We start from the raw sequence: 17,780 nt of genomic DNA, 5'->3' as shown, positions 1-17,780 counted from the left end.
GGAGGAACATGCTCATGTAATCTGACAAATCACAACATTGCTTACCTCATTCCTGTGATAATTCTTCAACCGGATGCCTCCTCGCATCTAATTACTGGATTTAAAAGAGTCTCACATTGGCCTCTTTGATGGATGTGTATCTCCTAGCCACAAACTTGTGAGGTTTGAACAAAGAAAGAGGTTGCGGTGTTAACTAAAACCATACAGTCTGCCTGCCCCATGCTTGCTCATAACTGAATAGTAATTCACCATATCCACTACATGCACATGGGGGACTACTATTTAGCATTATATTTTGCATGTTAAGTCCCTTTTGTTCAACTGAAGTCAAACAGCTTAGTGTGAGGAATTTAGGAGAAACAAACTGCTATGTAGCGTCCACCTGGTTACAGAATTCCTTCAACTCTTTTGCTTTCCCTAAGTACATAGACCAAAATACATAGAGACATGAACTAACAATTGGATTTTATAAATAAACAGTACCCTTTTTATAATTTATCATTTTCCCCCCCAAAAATACTTGTCACAAGATAAAGGCTTGCTTTTTTTGTTTGTTTGTTTGTTTGTTTTTTGGGGGGGGGGGGGGGGGGGGGTGCACACCATTTACAGTAGGCAAAATATACCCAAACTTTCAGAAGTTTATTATTATTTATGTAGACTATTGTAGTAGTCTCACTGAGATATTTTAAATGATTCAACACATGGATGTTAAAATCATGTGCATTAACACAGAACATTGTGTTTCGCATGTTAAGTTGTGTATATGTTTTGTGTTCATGCTGAGCTTATTCCAATACATTCTGTATTTGGTTGTCTTGCATGCCCTGTGCATTTGACTTTTCCCTCAATGACAGTGGCTCAGTGGTGTTGAGAATCAGTTTTGCCATTCAGAGCAATCAAGAAACTCATATACAACTATCCCAAAACAATGCACTCAGTCATCAGTGCGCAAGGAGCAAACAGACAATGTTGCAGACCATAACTCTAAGCCCTGGAACCCTAACATATGTTAACTTACTTTTTTAAATGCTGAGCATCTTACAGTTTTGCAACAGGTGTGTGATGAACACAACTGCGTTCTATAGAAATCCATATCATAGAGATTGCCAGTGAGGTAGTATAACAGGATTTTCCTCAGTTTAATTGATTCTTCACATATTGTCAGATAAAACAGAGCAAACGTCTTGAGATTCTATATACATATTTAATTGAACCCCCCACCCCCACAGACAAAAAAAAATCACTTATTACATACTGCATTTACAATTGTATTTACAATAGCATATTTAACTATCACAATGAATATAGCATGGAATATAGCAACTTACTTACTGAAAATGTGTTGAGGCTAAGTTCTTAGCATTTGTTCAATTCCAACTGCATTTTCAACAACACTTGTTCCCAGACAATCATTTACAGAATAGTTTTGCACAATGCTTTCTTTTGTACCACAACCCTTTGCCAAATACATTAGATGGTTCACTTTGATGAAATCTATTGGTCTCATTGGCCAGCAATACTCTCATTTCTTTGGACACTGTAAAGGAACGTTCTTTTGGCTAAAGAGTATATACGTGACAGGACTATACTTGATCTCAAAAGCATTTACTGTGACCCTGACAATATTCTCAGACCGTTTTCTCAATTAATTGTGGCAAAACTATATATATAAAAGAAGATTAATACAATTTACGTCAAAAAAGGTTGAATAGAAAATAAGGAAAACCACTGAGAGATCATGTCCTCGTCTTGCTTGGCTAGGTATTCCAAGAGATATGTTTGCAAAATGAGTATCAGGGAACCTGGTTTGAAGTTCTGCAGCACCATGCAGTTAAATTCTTACATTCATAAATAGTCCAAAACTGATGTCCTTACAAGAGAAACAAGTAGAAATAAATAAATAAATAAAAACTAAATAATAATAAATCAATCTTTCTTATCCGAGGCTCTCTGCATTTGGAAAATAATAAAGAAAGAAGAAGAAGAAGAAACAACAAAACCTACTCTCACAGTCTCAAAGTCAGTTGGATTTAGAAAAAGAACAGCCAAGCTGGAGACCATAAAGAGAGAAGGTCAAGTCCAAACATTTCCTGTCTCATCGTAATTTTGACTTTCCATATATGTTGCGTTGCACTGTTACGACTTTCTCAAGGCAGGCTAGCCGGGTTTCATGAAGTGAACTGTGCCATAAAGTGCCGCCTGGTCTCGTGCCATCACTGCGACACAGCATGTACGGCACACTCTCTGTTCGGCTTTGGATGAAGCCACTGCGGAGTAGTGAGCGGCAGAACAGACTGATCCGATCCATTCGTCTCAGGATCAAATGGGCCTTCCTGTGGTGACCAGAAAGAGAGCTGTTAGTGTTAGACTTAATTAAAGGGTTAGTTCACCCAAAAATGACAACCGATTTTACCGATCTCCTTGCTACGTTTCTGGATGTTGATCATGGTAGTACCCTTGCTGTCTATGGGAGGGGAAGAGAGCTTTCAGAATGCATCAAAAATATCTTAATTTGTGTTCCGAAGATGAACGGAGGTCTTACGGGTTTGGAACGACATGAGGGAGAGTAATTAATGACATCATTTTCATTTTTGGGTGAACTACCCCTTTAAGGTGGTGTATTTGTCCAGAAACCAAAATACTTTTCAAATCAAAGTCAGTATGGTACCTAACGTGCGCAAAAAAAAGGGTTGCATTTGAGGTAATTATAGCCACTTAATTTTAGGTCGTTTAACCGTTTTTTTTACTTTATATATATATTTCGTTTTTATAGTCTTGAACATCCTTATTTTTCTTTAAATATATTACAAATATAATTTAAAGGCAATTGTTTTTCTTTCTTTCTTTTTTTTATTTTTTTTTTATAAAATGCCAAAAACTAATGGCTTACATTAAAATTATTTATTTCTTACAATGAAAACAATGGTTCTAAAAATAAATAAATAAATAAGTACACAAAAAAATAAAAATAAAATAAACTGTGTTTAGTGTAGTATAAAAAGGAGGAAAAAAGTGTAAAACTACACAGTGCACACATCCATTAAAAATTGCCTGCTCGACAATTATATATCCTTTTTTTTTTTCAAAGACACAATATGATCAAAAGTTTTTTTTAAACATTTTTTTATGAAACATATGCCCTGTTTTAGGACAAGCATTATTTACTGCTCCAAAATATGATATTTTATCCTAATGCAAATCCTGTGTTGATATTCATAAAGATTATTGGTTCCTCCCAAAAAGGGAAAATTAACTGTAATTGGTGGTCTAGGTTTCATTCCCCTGCTAGCTCTTCCAGAGAACAGATTACACAAACATTCTCAGAGAGTTTAGGATGGCAAACCTTCTGATGGCCCCAGCCAAAGCAGAGCTAAACCAGGGGCCGGTGGAAGGGACTGTACACACTTACTCTTTGTATCTTGCCTAAAAATATAGAGGCTGTTCATAAACACCTACATATTCTCAAGCAACCCTTAAATATGTATGGATGTACAATAACAATATATCACAGCAAGTGGCCTTCCAGCAGTAATGAAATGATTATGAATTTGCACTTAAATATGTACTGAAGTCCTACTTGAGTGGGTCAAAAAAGCACTCTAAAGTTTAGTATAAATTCAAATTATAATACTTTTTCATTTAATTGCAATTAACATGCAATTAACTGAATTACATTCAGTTTGTTCTTAAGTATATTCTTTTAAAGTAAAAGATCCATAAAAAGTACTCTTTTAAAAAGTATGCTAAAGTGTACAGTATTTCTTTATCATAAGGATCACTACATTAATTATCAACATGCTCTACTAACGGTTACCAATCACAACGATTTTGTTAGCTGAATGTGGCCCAAATCTGTTAATTGGATCAAAGTGGTGTGAGCAGTCTGAAGTGCATTGAATCTATTTCTATACATATCTTATTGTGTGTGTGGTCATGTGACAGGATGCCACCTTTGCATTAAATCAGTTCCAGAAATTTCTCCCCTGCTAGATATTTCAGGTAACACTTTAAGGACCGATTCTTACTATTAACTAGTTACTTATCAGCATGCGTATTACTAGCATATTGGCTGTTTATTAGTACTTATAAAGGACATATTAATGCCTTATTCTGCATGACCACATTCTAGATCCCTTAATCCTACACCATATCTAAACTTAATAACTATCTTACTAACTATTAATAAGCAGAAAATTAGTAGTTTGTTCAGGGAAAACTCTTAGTTAATAGTGAATACGTGTTCCCTATTCTAAAGTATTACCTATTTTACGGTCAACTGTAAGTGGTATTATTGGAAAGTGGAAGTGTTTAGGAACAGCAGCAACTGAAGACCTCATATAGTCACAGGTGCATAAAAGTCACCAACATAGCTGAAGAGATCCAAACTTCCAACGACATTCATAACAGCACAGAAATTGCACGGCACGAGCTTCATGGAATGGGTTTCAATGGCCAAGCAACTGCATGCAAGCCTCACATCACCAAGTGCATGCCAATCGTCTGATGGAGTGTGTAAAGCACACCCCCACTGGACTCTGGAGCAGTGGAAACCTGTTCTGTGGAGAGACGAATTATGCTTCTCTGTGTGGCAGTCTGATGAGCGAGTCTGGGTTTGGCAAATGCTAGGAGACCTGCCAGACGGCATTGTGCCAACTTTAAAGTTTGGTGCAGGAAGGATAATGGTATAGGGCTTTTTTTTCAAGGGTTGGGCTAATAAAGGGAAATCGTAATGCTTCAGCATAACACAACATTTTGGACAATGCTACACAGCAAAATCCCCAGAGTTAAATGAACTATGCTCAGAGTCCATATTGTCCCAATCTACAGAGTGTTAAAGTAACACTGAAGCAGAGTTACCACTGTTGAGGATTATGTGATATGTTTTCATGTCTAAAAGCCTGAGCTGTAGTTGTTCATCTTCAACATTGTTAACAGCGGGTTTTCTTTACTAATGTTGACTCATCAATTAATTAATTGCTTAATTATCCCATTAAATTTAACTCGGCTTCAGTGTTACTTTAACACTCTGTAGATTGGGACAATATGTACTCTGAGCAGAGTTGATTTAACTCTGGGGATTTTGCTGTGTATGCTTCCAACTTTGTGGGAACAGTTTGGAGAAGGGCCTTTTCTACTCCAGCATGACTGTGCTCCAGTGCACAAAGCATGGTTGGATGAGTTTTGTGTGGAAGAACTTGACTGGCCCGCTGACCTCAACCCCATCCAACACCTTTGGGACAAACTGGAATAGAGACTGCCAGCCAGGCCTTCTCATCCAAAACCAGTGCCTGACCTCACAAATGGCAAAACTTCCTACAGAAACACTCCAAGATCTCGTAGAAAACCTTCCCAGAAGAGTGGAAGCTGTTATAGCTGCAAATGGGGGACCAACTTAATATTAATGACAATGTATTTAGTCAAGTCCCTGTTGGTGTAATAGTCAGGCGTCCCAATACTTTTGTCCATAAAGTGTATCATGACTGCATGCTTCACAATTCCAAGGTGGAAGGTATACTCCGTTTTATACCATATCTATTGTTTTGTCATTTAAAACCTACAGTAACATACTTCTTTTTGTGAAATGTTTGGCTTGAAAGGTGTGCTTATCCTATTTTGCGTTAACATATATGTGACCCTGGACCACAAAACCTTAATTCACTGGGGTATATTTGTAGCAATAGCCAAAAAAAAAAAAACATTGTATGGGTCAAAATTATCGATTTTTCTTTTATGCCAAAAATCATTAGGATATTAAGTTAAGATCATGTTCCATGAAGATATTTTGTAAATTTCCTACCATAAATATATCAAAACTTCATTTTTGATTAGTAATATGCATTGCTAAGAACTTCATCTGGACAACTTTAAAGGCGATTTTCTCAGTATTTAGATTTGTTTGCACGCTCAGATTCCAGATTTTCAGATAGTTGTATCTCAGCCAAGTGTTGTCCTATCCTAACAAACCATACAGCAATGGAAAGCTTATTTATTCATCTTTCAGATGATGTATACATCTCAATTTCGAGAATTTACTAATGTTCACTCATCAATTAATTAATTGCTTAATTATCCCATTAAATTTAACTCGGCTTCAGTGTTACTTTAACACTCTGTAGATTGGGACAATATGTACTCTGAGCAGAGTTGATTTAACTCTGGGGATTTTGCTGTGTATGCTTCCAACTTTGTGGGAACAGTTTGGAGAAGGGCCTTTTCTACTCCAGCATGACTGTGCTCCAGTGCACAAAGCATGGTTGGATGAGTTTTGTGTGGAAGAACTTGACTGGCCCGCTGACCTCAACCCCATCCAACACCTTTGGGACAAACTGGAATAGAGACTGCCAGCCAGGCCTTCTCATCCAAAACCAGTGCCTGACCTCACAAATGGCAAAACTTCCTACAGAAACACTCCAAGATCTCGTAGAAAACCTTCCCAGAAGAGTGGAAGCTGTTATAGCTGCAAATGGGGGACCAACTTAATATTAATGACAATGTATTTAGTCAAGTCCCTGTTGGTGTAATAGTCAGGCGTCCCAATACTTTTGTCCATAAAGTGTATCATGACTGCATGCTTCACAATTCCAAGGTGGAAGGTATACTCCGTTTTATACCATATCTATTGTTTTGTCATTTAAAACCTACAGTAACATACTTCTTTTTGTGAAATGTTTGGCTTGAAAGGTGTGCTTATCCTATTTTGCGTTAACATATATGTGACCCTGGACCACAAAACCTTAATTCACTGGGGTATATTTGTAGCAATAGCCAAAAAAAAAAAAACATTGTATGGGTCAAAATTATCGATTTTTCTTTTATGCCAAAAATCATTAGGATATTAAGTTAAGATCATGTTCCATGAAGATATTTTGTAAATTTCCTACCATAAATATATCAAAACTTCATTTTTGATTAGTAATATGCATTGCTAAGAACTTCATCTGGACAACTTTAAAGGCGATTTTCTCAGTATTTAGATTTGTTTGCACCCTCAGATTCCAGATTTTCAGATAGTTGTATCTCAGCCAAGTGTTGTCCTATCCTAACAAACCATACAGCAATGGAAAGCTTATTTATTCATCTTTCAGATGATGTATACATCTCAATTTCGAGAAATTGACCCTTATGACTGGTTTTGTGGTCCAGGGTCACATATGCCATTTGTGTTTTAAAAATGACTTTTTTTTTTTTCTATCTGATTAGATTGGATAACACTTTAGATTAGGGAACACTTATTCACTATTAACTAAGCGTTTTCCTTCAATAAACTCCTAATTTGCTGGTAGATCCAGAATATGGTCATGCATTCAATTGTGCTTTATAGGTACTAATAAACAGCCAATATGATACTAACTAGTTGCTTATTAGCATGCATAGTATTGAGTAGCGTTCCCATATCTAAAGTGTTACCTTGATTGTCCTTAGTAAAGAAATTAGTAAATGGTGGGAGATGGAGGTTAGTCTCTGAGAGAAAGAAAGCAAAGGACTGACAAAGTACTGCAGCGCTATCATCAGGAGCACTGCTTTGTTCGGTTATTGTCTTCGTCACCTGGGGCCAAGCTCATCCTCACTTCTCCACACAAAGTCTCCAAACTTCTCGTAGTGGGAATTGTAGTGATGTTGTACACGATACAGCAGTGGGGGGGAGATCTCCATCAGGGTGTTGTAGGCCGTCTGTTGCTCCTTTCCACTGGTGTAGCCATTATAGAGGTTGTACACTTTGTCTGCGATCTCTGTTTGAGGGGAAAGCATATCTGACATTTGAAATCTGAACTGTCTGTTTTCAAAGAATGTGAAATTGTTTCAGATGTTTTCTCTTATTTTTAATGACTGACAAATGACTGCCTGTTTTTTTTTTTTTAAACCTTGTGAAAAAGAAGTGCACTTTAGCATACTTTTATAAAGAATAGTTATTAGGAAATGTAAATACTTTAAAAGAATATGCTTAAGTGTGAACTAAATGTGCAACTGCATGTTAAATGCAATTAAATTAAAGTGTATTATAGTTAATATTTATATTATTCCCACTTAAGTTGGGCTTAAGTACATTATTATATTTAATTTCAGAATTACTTTCATTGTGTTTGAAATATGATTAAAATGGACTGCTGAATGTACTGACAATCATTTTTGGTAAACTAAAATGTACTTTAATGTCTTTTCTACTCAAACTTGTACATCATCTATTTAAATATATTTTGTATTATACATTTATAGCTGCAATTTAGTACTTTTAACTTTAAATTTAATATTGAATAACACACTACAGTTAAAATTATACTCAAGCGCTTTAGCTTCTTTAAAGCATGACAATATTATTAAAACAATTATTTAAAATGTACTTTATTCTAAAACTTTTTATTTGACATCATTACAAAGTGCACTTTTTAGTAGTGTACTTAAATGGGTTAAGAAACCTTCTCTCTTTAAATGCACTTAAGTGGCATTATATTTCATTAAGATCATATCTAGATATTCAGCTTTTTAAAATATACTTTTAGGATTTGAAGTACACTATAAGTGCATATTCAATACAATTTGAAGTACACTACAAGTGCATATTCAATATAATTTGAAGTACACTACAAGCAGCAGTGGGGGGGAGATCTCCATCAGGGTGTTGTAGGCCGTCTGTTGCTCCTTTCCACTGGTGTAGCCATTATAGAGGTTGTACACTTTGTCTGCGATCTCTGTTTGAGGGGAAAGCATATCTGACATTTGAAATCTGAACTGTCTGTTTTCAAAGAATGTGAAATTGTTTCAGATGTTTTCTCTTATTTTTAATGACTGACAAATGACTGCCTGTTTTTTTTTTTTTAAACCTTGTGAAAAAGAAGTGCACTTTAGCATACTTTTATAAAGAATAGTTATTAGGAAATGTAAATACTTTAAAAGAATATGCTTAAGTGTGAACTAAATGTGCAACTGCATGTTAAATGCAATTAAATTAAAGTGTATTATAGTTAATATTTATATTATTCCCACTTAAGTTGGGCTTAAGTACATTATTATATTTAATTTCAGAATTACTTTCATTGTGTTTGAAATATGATTAAAATGGACTGCTGAATGTACTGACAATCATTTTTGGTAAACTAAAATGTACTTTAATGTCTTTTCTACTCAAACTTGTACATCATCTATTTAAATATATTTTGTATTATACATTTATAGCTGCAATTTAGTACTTTTAACTTTAAATTTAATATTGAATAACACACTACAGTTAAAATTATACTCAAGCGCTTTAGCTTCTTTAAAGCATGACAATATTATTAAAACAATTATTTAAAATGTACTTTATTCTAAAACTTTTTATTTGACATCATTACAAAGTGCACTTTTTAGTAGTGTACTTAAATGGGTTAAGAAACCTTCTCTCTTTAAATGCACTTAAGTGGCATTATATTTCATTAAGATCATATCTAGATATTCAGCTTTTTAAAATATACTTTTAGGATTTGAAGTACACTATAAGTGCATATTCAATACAATTTGAAGTACACTACAAGTGCATATTCAATATAATTTGAAGTACACTACAAGTGCATATTCAATATAATTTGAAGTACACTACAAGTGCATATTCAATATAATTTGAAGTACACTACAAGTGCATATTCAATATAATTTGAAGTACACTACAAGTGCATATTCAATATAATTTGAAGTACACTACAAGTGCATATTCAATATAATTTGAAGTACACTACAAGTGCATATTCAATATAATTTGAAGTACACTACAAGTGCATATTCAATATAATTTGAAGTACACTACAAGTGCATATTCAATATAATTTGAAGTACACTACAAGTGCATATTCAATATAATTTGAAGTACACTACAAGTGCATATTCAATATTATTAAGCACATTTCTTTTGAAAATGAGAACCAAACATCAGATTTCATAACATGCTTTAATTCTTTCTTAACACATATTATCACATTATAACTTGCAACGCAAGTCCTATATTTCCCTTCCTTTGAGTGAACTTTCTGTAATCTTACTTCTGTATTGACATGGATTTTGAGTGCTGTACATCCCTGTGATTTATACTGCTGCCAGACCTGTGAATTCTATTCAAGTAAAATGGTCTAGCCACTATGGATGATGTAATCATAAACAGACAGGACATGAAGATCTGCCACCTCAGATGGGTGTGAAGATGACATTTCACTGGCGCGCGGCTCACTCTGTTCATTCACACGTGTGAATGGAGTGAAGGAGAATGGCAGTGTACCTTCTGCTTTGCTGTCATCCACCATCGGACATGACGTGCGGACGGTCACAAAACTCACATCCGACCGACTACCACGGCTGTCGACGGCATACAGAGTGAACCTAGAAGAGAGGACGGGGTGGACGTGAGAAAAAGTCTGCTTCAGTGTGTTTCCTAATCTCTGTCTTTAAGTTCCATGCAACTGAAACACAAACAGACATTTGCACAAATAGAGCTGAAAAAACACAAAATAACTTTGGGATTAGCCAAAATAAACATGACATCATGCGACAAATTCATTAAAACCGAAAGGTGTCCCTGAAAGAGTGTTTCTGGAGTTCTTGTTTATGAGCCTCAGACCACTGAAAACACACAGGCAGGAGTGTAGGGATTCCAGTAGATTCTGTTACATTAGGAAATTGCGTGCCCGACCAGCAAAAAAACCCCCTGGCCATTACAGCTAATAGCAGCTTAAATGGGACTCCCACTTCCTCTAATGACGGAGTTCCGTTTGGCAAATACAAAACACATTAAAACTGCTGCTCAGCATTTTCTCAGACCACCCAGCACCATGTGCGCTAAACAACCCTGGCTCCACTGCTAATCACAGGGAAAAACCGCCCACCATCAGCTGGCATGAACACTTGGGTCATTGAGGTGTCTGATCCTTACTAGTTAACTACGTTTGACCGTCTATGTGTAGTCTAACTAACTATGCCTAGTTATTGTTATTAGCAGAGGCTATTTGCACTAAGTGTAGAAACAAATCTAAGAGAAATATGTGGCCTCTTTGGATGCTGTGCAGGGATATACACACCATATAAACAGGTTAAAAATAGGTCTAAATATCATGGAACTCGTAGACCACTCCACCTCAGTCACCATTTTACTCTTTCCACTTGCGACAGGTGAAAGGAAGTAGAAGAAGAAGAAAATAAAATCAAGCCTACATTACTTGCAAATATCTTCCCAACTCAAAAAGTACTGTATGAAATGTTATCTTACTCCAGTGCAACTGTCACGTCATGTTTGTTCTTAATGGCTCTTGAAACACTAGTTCTTGATGACAACCACCCTACAAGATTCATAGTCAGATCTCTGGATTGCTCTGTGCATCAGAGTTGGCTCTGTTGAGCAGGTTTTTCAAACAGTCTGAACATTAGCCACAACGAATTTGTAGTCTCTTACTCAATTCCTCCAGCCCCATCAGCTATCCAAAGTTGCACTCACGTTTATGCTCAAAACAAAATAATTTTTTCTCACTCTATAACATTATTTTCAGTCATGATAAATTTTCCGCCATTTTTAATAACCCCCCCCCCCCCAAACTCTTCCTAGACCGCTGCTCCATTTGACATGGAAATCGAACCACAACATCTTAAGACCATGGCGACAAAAAGTAGTGGAATTCAAGTTAATTAGTCAAACCGTTCTGGAATAACGCATGAACAAATTCGACGTAGAGCACACCAAATTGGGCAAGAGGATATATCTCCACAATGCTTTAGTGTATTCAAACCAAACTTGGTGTGTGTCATGACAACCATTATCGAATGGTACTTGCACAGTTTCGGCACAGTGCCACCTAGTGGTAAGGACACATGAAAAATGGCAAAAACAGCCAAGCTATAAGCATTTTATAATTTTTTTTCTGAACAGTTTGGCCAAAAAACACAAGACTGGCCTCTTTAGTTTCGGTGCAAATTATTGAGTCAAACAACACCCAATTTTGCCATGTCCATCAAACAATTTGAGTTATGTCATAAAATGCTGTATTGTACGAACGCATTGGCGAATCGTTGCGAAACTCAAAATGTGTCATTGCCACCATGCCCTGAAGATACTCAAACAGTTTTGGAACAGCGCCACCTGTCTTAAATCTTAACGAATGCTAATACATTTTGATTAATTTTAACTATTGTCATGAAAGTGGTCTTGATCAAGATTATTTGGGTCATACTGCGAACAAAGATACCAATTATGCCATAGTCCTCTCTGCCATTTTGATTTTACTTAAGAATCGACATAAAAAAAAAAACCTCCTAATAGACCATGGATGCGATTTTCACCAAATTTGAATCAGATCATCTTCATACAATTCTGGCAAACTGTTATGGATTTCACATTGACAGACAACATTGTTTTCATTTACGACAACAATGAATTTGATGGTGTGATGCCAAACTGCATCTGAGGCTGTATCCCTGCAAGGCTTTGACATATTAACACCAAACTTGGTGTGTGTCATTGTCACCCAACACTGATCACACCAGACAAATTTGGAGTCAGCGCCACCTATTGGTCACAACTAATAAGCAATTATGTCACACTGAAAGTGATTGTATTTATGGGATTTCAACAATTTTGGTAAAAAAGTAATTTCCAAATGCCTTTATTTACTAATTTTTGAAGTTGGTCTGATGCTCAATGCTTGCTTGCTCATCATTTTGCCCCTATAGTGCTTGGCCCCTTATATTTAATTACTATTGCCGATCTTCCCAAGCTGTTGCAACAAAGCTGAAAGCACACACTTTTGTAGAATGCCACTGCATGTCATTACTGGGAATTACCCAAACCCATTAATTAGAAAGGGAAGTCTACATGATTTCGGCCATACTATGGAGTAAGAGCTATGAAATGAAACGCGTTGCTGCACAAAAACTGTGTGTGTTATACTTGTATAACAATGTTAAAATGTTAGTAGATATTGAATACTCAATACCATGCTGTATTGTGAATATAGTCCCAGATGAAGGTGAAACAAAAATGACGGCCATTTGTGATGACTATATTCACAATAGCCTCTCATATTTTATGACTTAAATAATAAAGGCTCTTAAACATGCCTCATAACCTCAGTATAGCTCCAGATCTTGGTACAGCTGTATGGTACAGTACGTCAAGTTTACTGTAACCATGACTTAAGTAGATTTGCATTCAATACTGTCCAAGTTTATATGCAATGTGCCAGCATCAGATTAAGTCAAAAAGCACATTTTAAATATTTATTTCAGTTCCTTCATTACGAGAAATGCTGTTGTGCGGTCATACCGTAAACCAACATTGCATGCATCCAACCCCAAGTTGCCAGTCAGAGCAGACATTTCTTCATTCCAGCTTTTTTTTATAACAAGCACTGCTGCCATCAGATGAATTTGATGTATCTGATGAAATGGATATGCACTCTGACTACACATAAGACAACCGAAAAATGCCAGAAATTTATTTTCCCTGCTTCCAAAGAGACATTTCTTTACACGGCACGGTTTCGACACTTTGACTCTTCCTTTGCTTGGAAATCCATATTTCAATAACCACCGGCTGATTGTTTTGTTTGTAATACAGTCTGTTTATATGGCTTGCATAGTTTGCCTGATCTTGTTATTCAACGAAGGAGTGTGGCATTCCTTTGCTAAACCTCAGCAAAAGACATCACTCCAAATGCAGGCCAGCCACCATCCACTGCCAATCTCATCAGAACAACACTGGCTCAAACAATCACATTGTTTGAATTATGTGGTTGCAGGGTCGCCCAGTAGAGTATTTTTTTTTTTCAGACAATTTGTAGTTTGGTTTAAGAACTTCAGACGGGGAACTCTGGAATAGTTGCTGTTTTGGGTTGTATAAGGTGTTGCAAAGATGGCAAAGGTACTTTTTGTGGTTACGTGCTCCGAATTAGCTCTCACTCTACCTTACACTCTTAAAGTAAAGGTTCGAAAGGGAGGTTTTCACAGTGATGCCATAGAAGCAGCATTTTTGGTTCCCCAAAGAACCTTTCAGTGAACAGTTCTAAAAACAAAACTGAGATTCACAAGAATTACAGTGAGAATGATATGATTTGATTTGATATGTTATGCATTATACTGAATTAGCTCTCACTCTACCTTATGCTCATGAAAATGAGTGTCCCAAAAGGAGATTATCATAGCGATACCATAAAATGACAATTTTTTTTAGTTCCCCAAAGCACCTTTAAATAATCAGTTCTTAAAAGAACAATATTTTTTCTTAATGTGAAGAATGTTTTAATGGTCTAAATAACCTTATTCCACTATAAATAACCTTTTGTGCAATGGAACAATTGCATGGATGTTAAAATTGCTTAATGCAACCATTTTTTCCCCCTGTAGTTTTCTTCAGAATACTTCATGTTTCTTATCTTTGCTTCTCGCTGAATGTCACGTGCCATTAAAATCCAACTCCAAGTTTGAGGAACTCTGTGAACAATTGGCAGTGATAAAGATCACCCAGGAGAACAAAGGCAAAGTGGTCTGGCTCATCGCTGGGAATGTCAAAACACGCCGGCAAAACACACATTCCTCTGCCTGGCTGACACGTTCTGAATCTCTCTTTTTTTCTCACATCAGCTTCACCATTCTCTGGTTACTCCTGTATATTTGGCTTTTCTCAGCTCATGGCTATTTTGATTTCTGGCACCTATCGTTCAGCTGTTAAATTAGCTGTTTTTGGCTAATCTGAGCACAGATTGAGACACTGTTGAGATCTTCAACAGACAGACGTATAGCTGTTTTCCGCAAAGTTCAGCAAACATCGCCATTTGCTCACAATTTAATCTCATATTTCTAGAACACACTGAGATGTCAACTGAGAACGAGTGGTACTTGCACTTTGCTATACAGTGACTGTTGTTAGTGGTGGTCAAGGCATTGCTGTACAATGTTTTGAGGGATTTTTTTTAGCATTTCAGAAGTAGGGGTGTGTAATATTGACAACAAATAAAATCTCAGTATTTGGGATTAGTTTGTCGATAATGATAATTAAACAATATTTTGTTCAATATAGTGTGTTTTGGTGCTGGTAATTTGGCTGGTTTAGGCCTGTAATGCATATTTATGATGCTAAAACTGCCAGTAGGTGGTGGACAAGTCCCTTTCTTAATGAGTGAGTCATTGATCATTCATTCAAATGATTCATTCAACATGGCTGATTCATTTAGAATTGAAGCAAGTGACTGTCTAGTTATGAATGGATCATTGAATCACTGACTCAAATGGTTAGTTCAAAAACAGATTCATTCAGGAATGAAACACCACAGTGTTGCTCTGAGATGAACTAACGTTCTGATTGACTTTTTTGGAACTATTTTTGTTGACGAAAATGTAAATCACTTAATAATAATTTCTTGTTTGTTGAACTGTCGTTTAAAATCAATCTCATTTGCGATCATCCTCACGCGCTTAATTTCTGGAAAATGTCACTCTTACTTGTAAAGTGAGTGGCATACTCAATAATGTCAGCTCACACATCGTTAACACAACAATTTTCATATTATCATAGACGATAAATATCACACACCCCTAATCAGGAGCTCTAAGTTTGAGCAATTTAGTAATAGTGATGTTTAATTTAGTAAACACTAGCAATTGATAATGGAGGATGATAATGGATATGGAGACAGAGGATGGATGCATTTGTTTGATGGGGAGAGGAACAGATGCTGACATGTCAAGTCACATTGATTTTTACAGCGCTTTATACAAAACAGATTGTCTCAAATCAGCTTCACATTAATAAACAGAAAAATAGCAGTTAATGTTGTAAAACTCAACAATTATGAAACAAATTCAATTTCAGAAGTAAATAAGCTGCTCTTCAGAAGACAAAATTGTCAGTATTCAGCTCAATTTAGTTCAAAGCTGATTCAATTCAGTATCAGGGTTGATTTTGCAAAGTTAGTGTCATTATTCAGCTCAATTCAGTTCAAATTATACAATGCAATTTAGATTAAACATGTATGCAGCATCTTTGTTTCATACATCAAATTTTGTTCTCATCTGACCGATAGTGTCAGTGCTGTTAAACTGATATTACTGGACATGACTGTGTCAGACAGGGATTCTGTGGAAGCTTTTCAGTCGTTCCTAGGGATGTAACGATTCACTCAACTCACGATTCGATTCGCAATTAGTTTTTTAACAAAATGAGATTTAAGACAAATTATAAATAAATGTGTCCTTTTATTATTGCTTGGACAAAATGCTACATGTTTCTTTGTGAAATTGAAATGTAACACTATAATAATATACTAATAGAGCACTTGCATATTATTGCTTATTTGTTGGTTTTGATTGCTTCTATTGTCCTCATTTGTAAGTCGCTTTGGATAAAAGCGTCTGCTAAATTACAAAATTTAAATATAATGTAAATGTAAATAACAAAACTAAATGGAAATTTTAAAACAAGCCCCAAATCAAATAAATAAGTAACATTAAAAAAAAGAAATATTTTCATATAAACAAAATAAGGATTGGTCTGTGCTCTTTCCATTTAAAATTAGAGGCAACGACTGCATTTTAATCATGATCCAAACAAAGATGCTGCATACATGCAACATGAGCAGTTTTTAATCTAAATTACATTGTATAATTTCGAACAAAAACAGAATGGTTTGACTTCAGTTTTGTGAACTATACATAACAAAATATCTGCATGAAACCGAAACAGCAGACGAGCTGAACGAGACGCAGATGCACTCTCTGCCAGCAGGTGGCGCTTAAAGCGTTTCCTTGGTTTCCGCTGTAAACAAAGCAGGGCTGCACTTATGAACTTTAATATGCATTATACAGAGGCAAGATGAAAAGAAGAAATACCATCTAAACTTTTCTAAAGACAGTAAGTCCCCCTCAGACATGCATTCATATAAACTCCTACCCCTAATTGAATCGCGATTTGTTTAGCATCTCAACCGATTTGAATCGTACCTTATGCTCATGAAAATGAGTGTCCCAAAAGGAGATTATCATAGCGATACCATAAAATGACAATTTTTTTTAGTTCCCCAAAGCACCTTTAAATAATCAGTTCTTAAAAGAACAATATTTTTTCTTAATGTGAAGAATGTTTTAATGGTCTAAATAACCTTATTCCACTATAAATAACCTTTTGTGCAATGGAACAATTGCATGGATGTTAAAATTGCTTAATGCAACCATTTTTTCCCCCTGTAGTTTTCTTCAGAATACTTCATGTTTCTTATCTTTGCTTCTCGCTGAATGTCACGTGCCATTAAAATCCAACTCCAAGTTTGAGGAACTCTGTGAACAATTGGCAGTGATAAAGATCACCCAGGAGAACAAAGGCAAAGTGGTCTGGCTCATCGCTGGGAATGTCAAAACACGCCGGCAAAACACACATTCCTCTGCCTGGCTGACACGTTCTGAATCTCTCTTTTTTTCTCACATCAGCTTCACCATTCTCTGGTTACTCCTGTATATTTGGCTTTTCTCAGCTCATGGCTATTTTGATTTCTGGCACCTATCGTTCAGCTGTTAAATTAGCTGTTTTTGGCTAATCTGAGCACAGATTGAGACACTGTTGAGATCTTCAACAGACAGACGTATAGCTGTTTTCCGCAAAGTTCAGCAAACATCGCCATTTGCTCACAATTTAATCTCATATTTCTAGAACACACTGAGATGTCAACTGAGAACGAGTGGTACTTGCACTTTGCTATACAGTGACTGTTGTTAGTGGTGGTCAAGGCATTGCTGTACAATGTTTTGAGGGATTTTTTTTAGCATTTCAGAAGTAGGGGTGT

The 17,780-nt window shown here is 36.0% G+C and overlaps 1 protein-coding gene across 1 annotated transcript in view; it reads right to left on the bottom strand.

The window, feature by feature from the left end:
- Nucleotides 1-1,264: 1,264 nt before the first annotated feature.
- The window catches only part of LOC107564428 (astrotactin-2-like), a 74,599-nt gene continuing 58,083 nt past the window's right edge, over nucleotides 1,265-17,780 (bottom strand). The window contains exons 5-7 of the mRNA XM_016249519.1: nucleotides 10,244-10,344; nucleotides 7,547-7,730; nucleotides 1,265-2,333 (exon numbers count right to left, since the gene is read on the bottom strand). Coding sequence (XP_016105005.1) covers nucleotides 2,096-2,333; nucleotides 7,547-7,730; nucleotides 10,244-10,344 — 523 coding nt within the window. The 3' untranslated portion in view covers nucleotides 1,265-2,095. The remainder of the gene's footprint in view (nucleotides 2,334-7,546; nucleotides 7,731-10,243; nucleotides 10,345-17,780) is intronic.

The sequence above is a fragment of the Sinocyclocheilus grahami genome, unplaced genomic scaffold (assembly GCF_001515645.1).
Source record: "Sinocyclocheilus grahami isolate Dianchi unplaced genomic scaffold, SAMN03320097.WGS_v1.1 scaffold933.1, whole genome shotgun sequence".
Lineage (NCBI taxonomy): Eukaryota > Metazoa > Chordata > Actinopteri > Cypriniformes > Cyprinidae > Sinocyclocheilus > Sinocyclocheilus grahami.
Note: the sequence above shows the minus strand (reverse complement) of the source record. Positions and strands in the feature narration are given on the sequence as shown.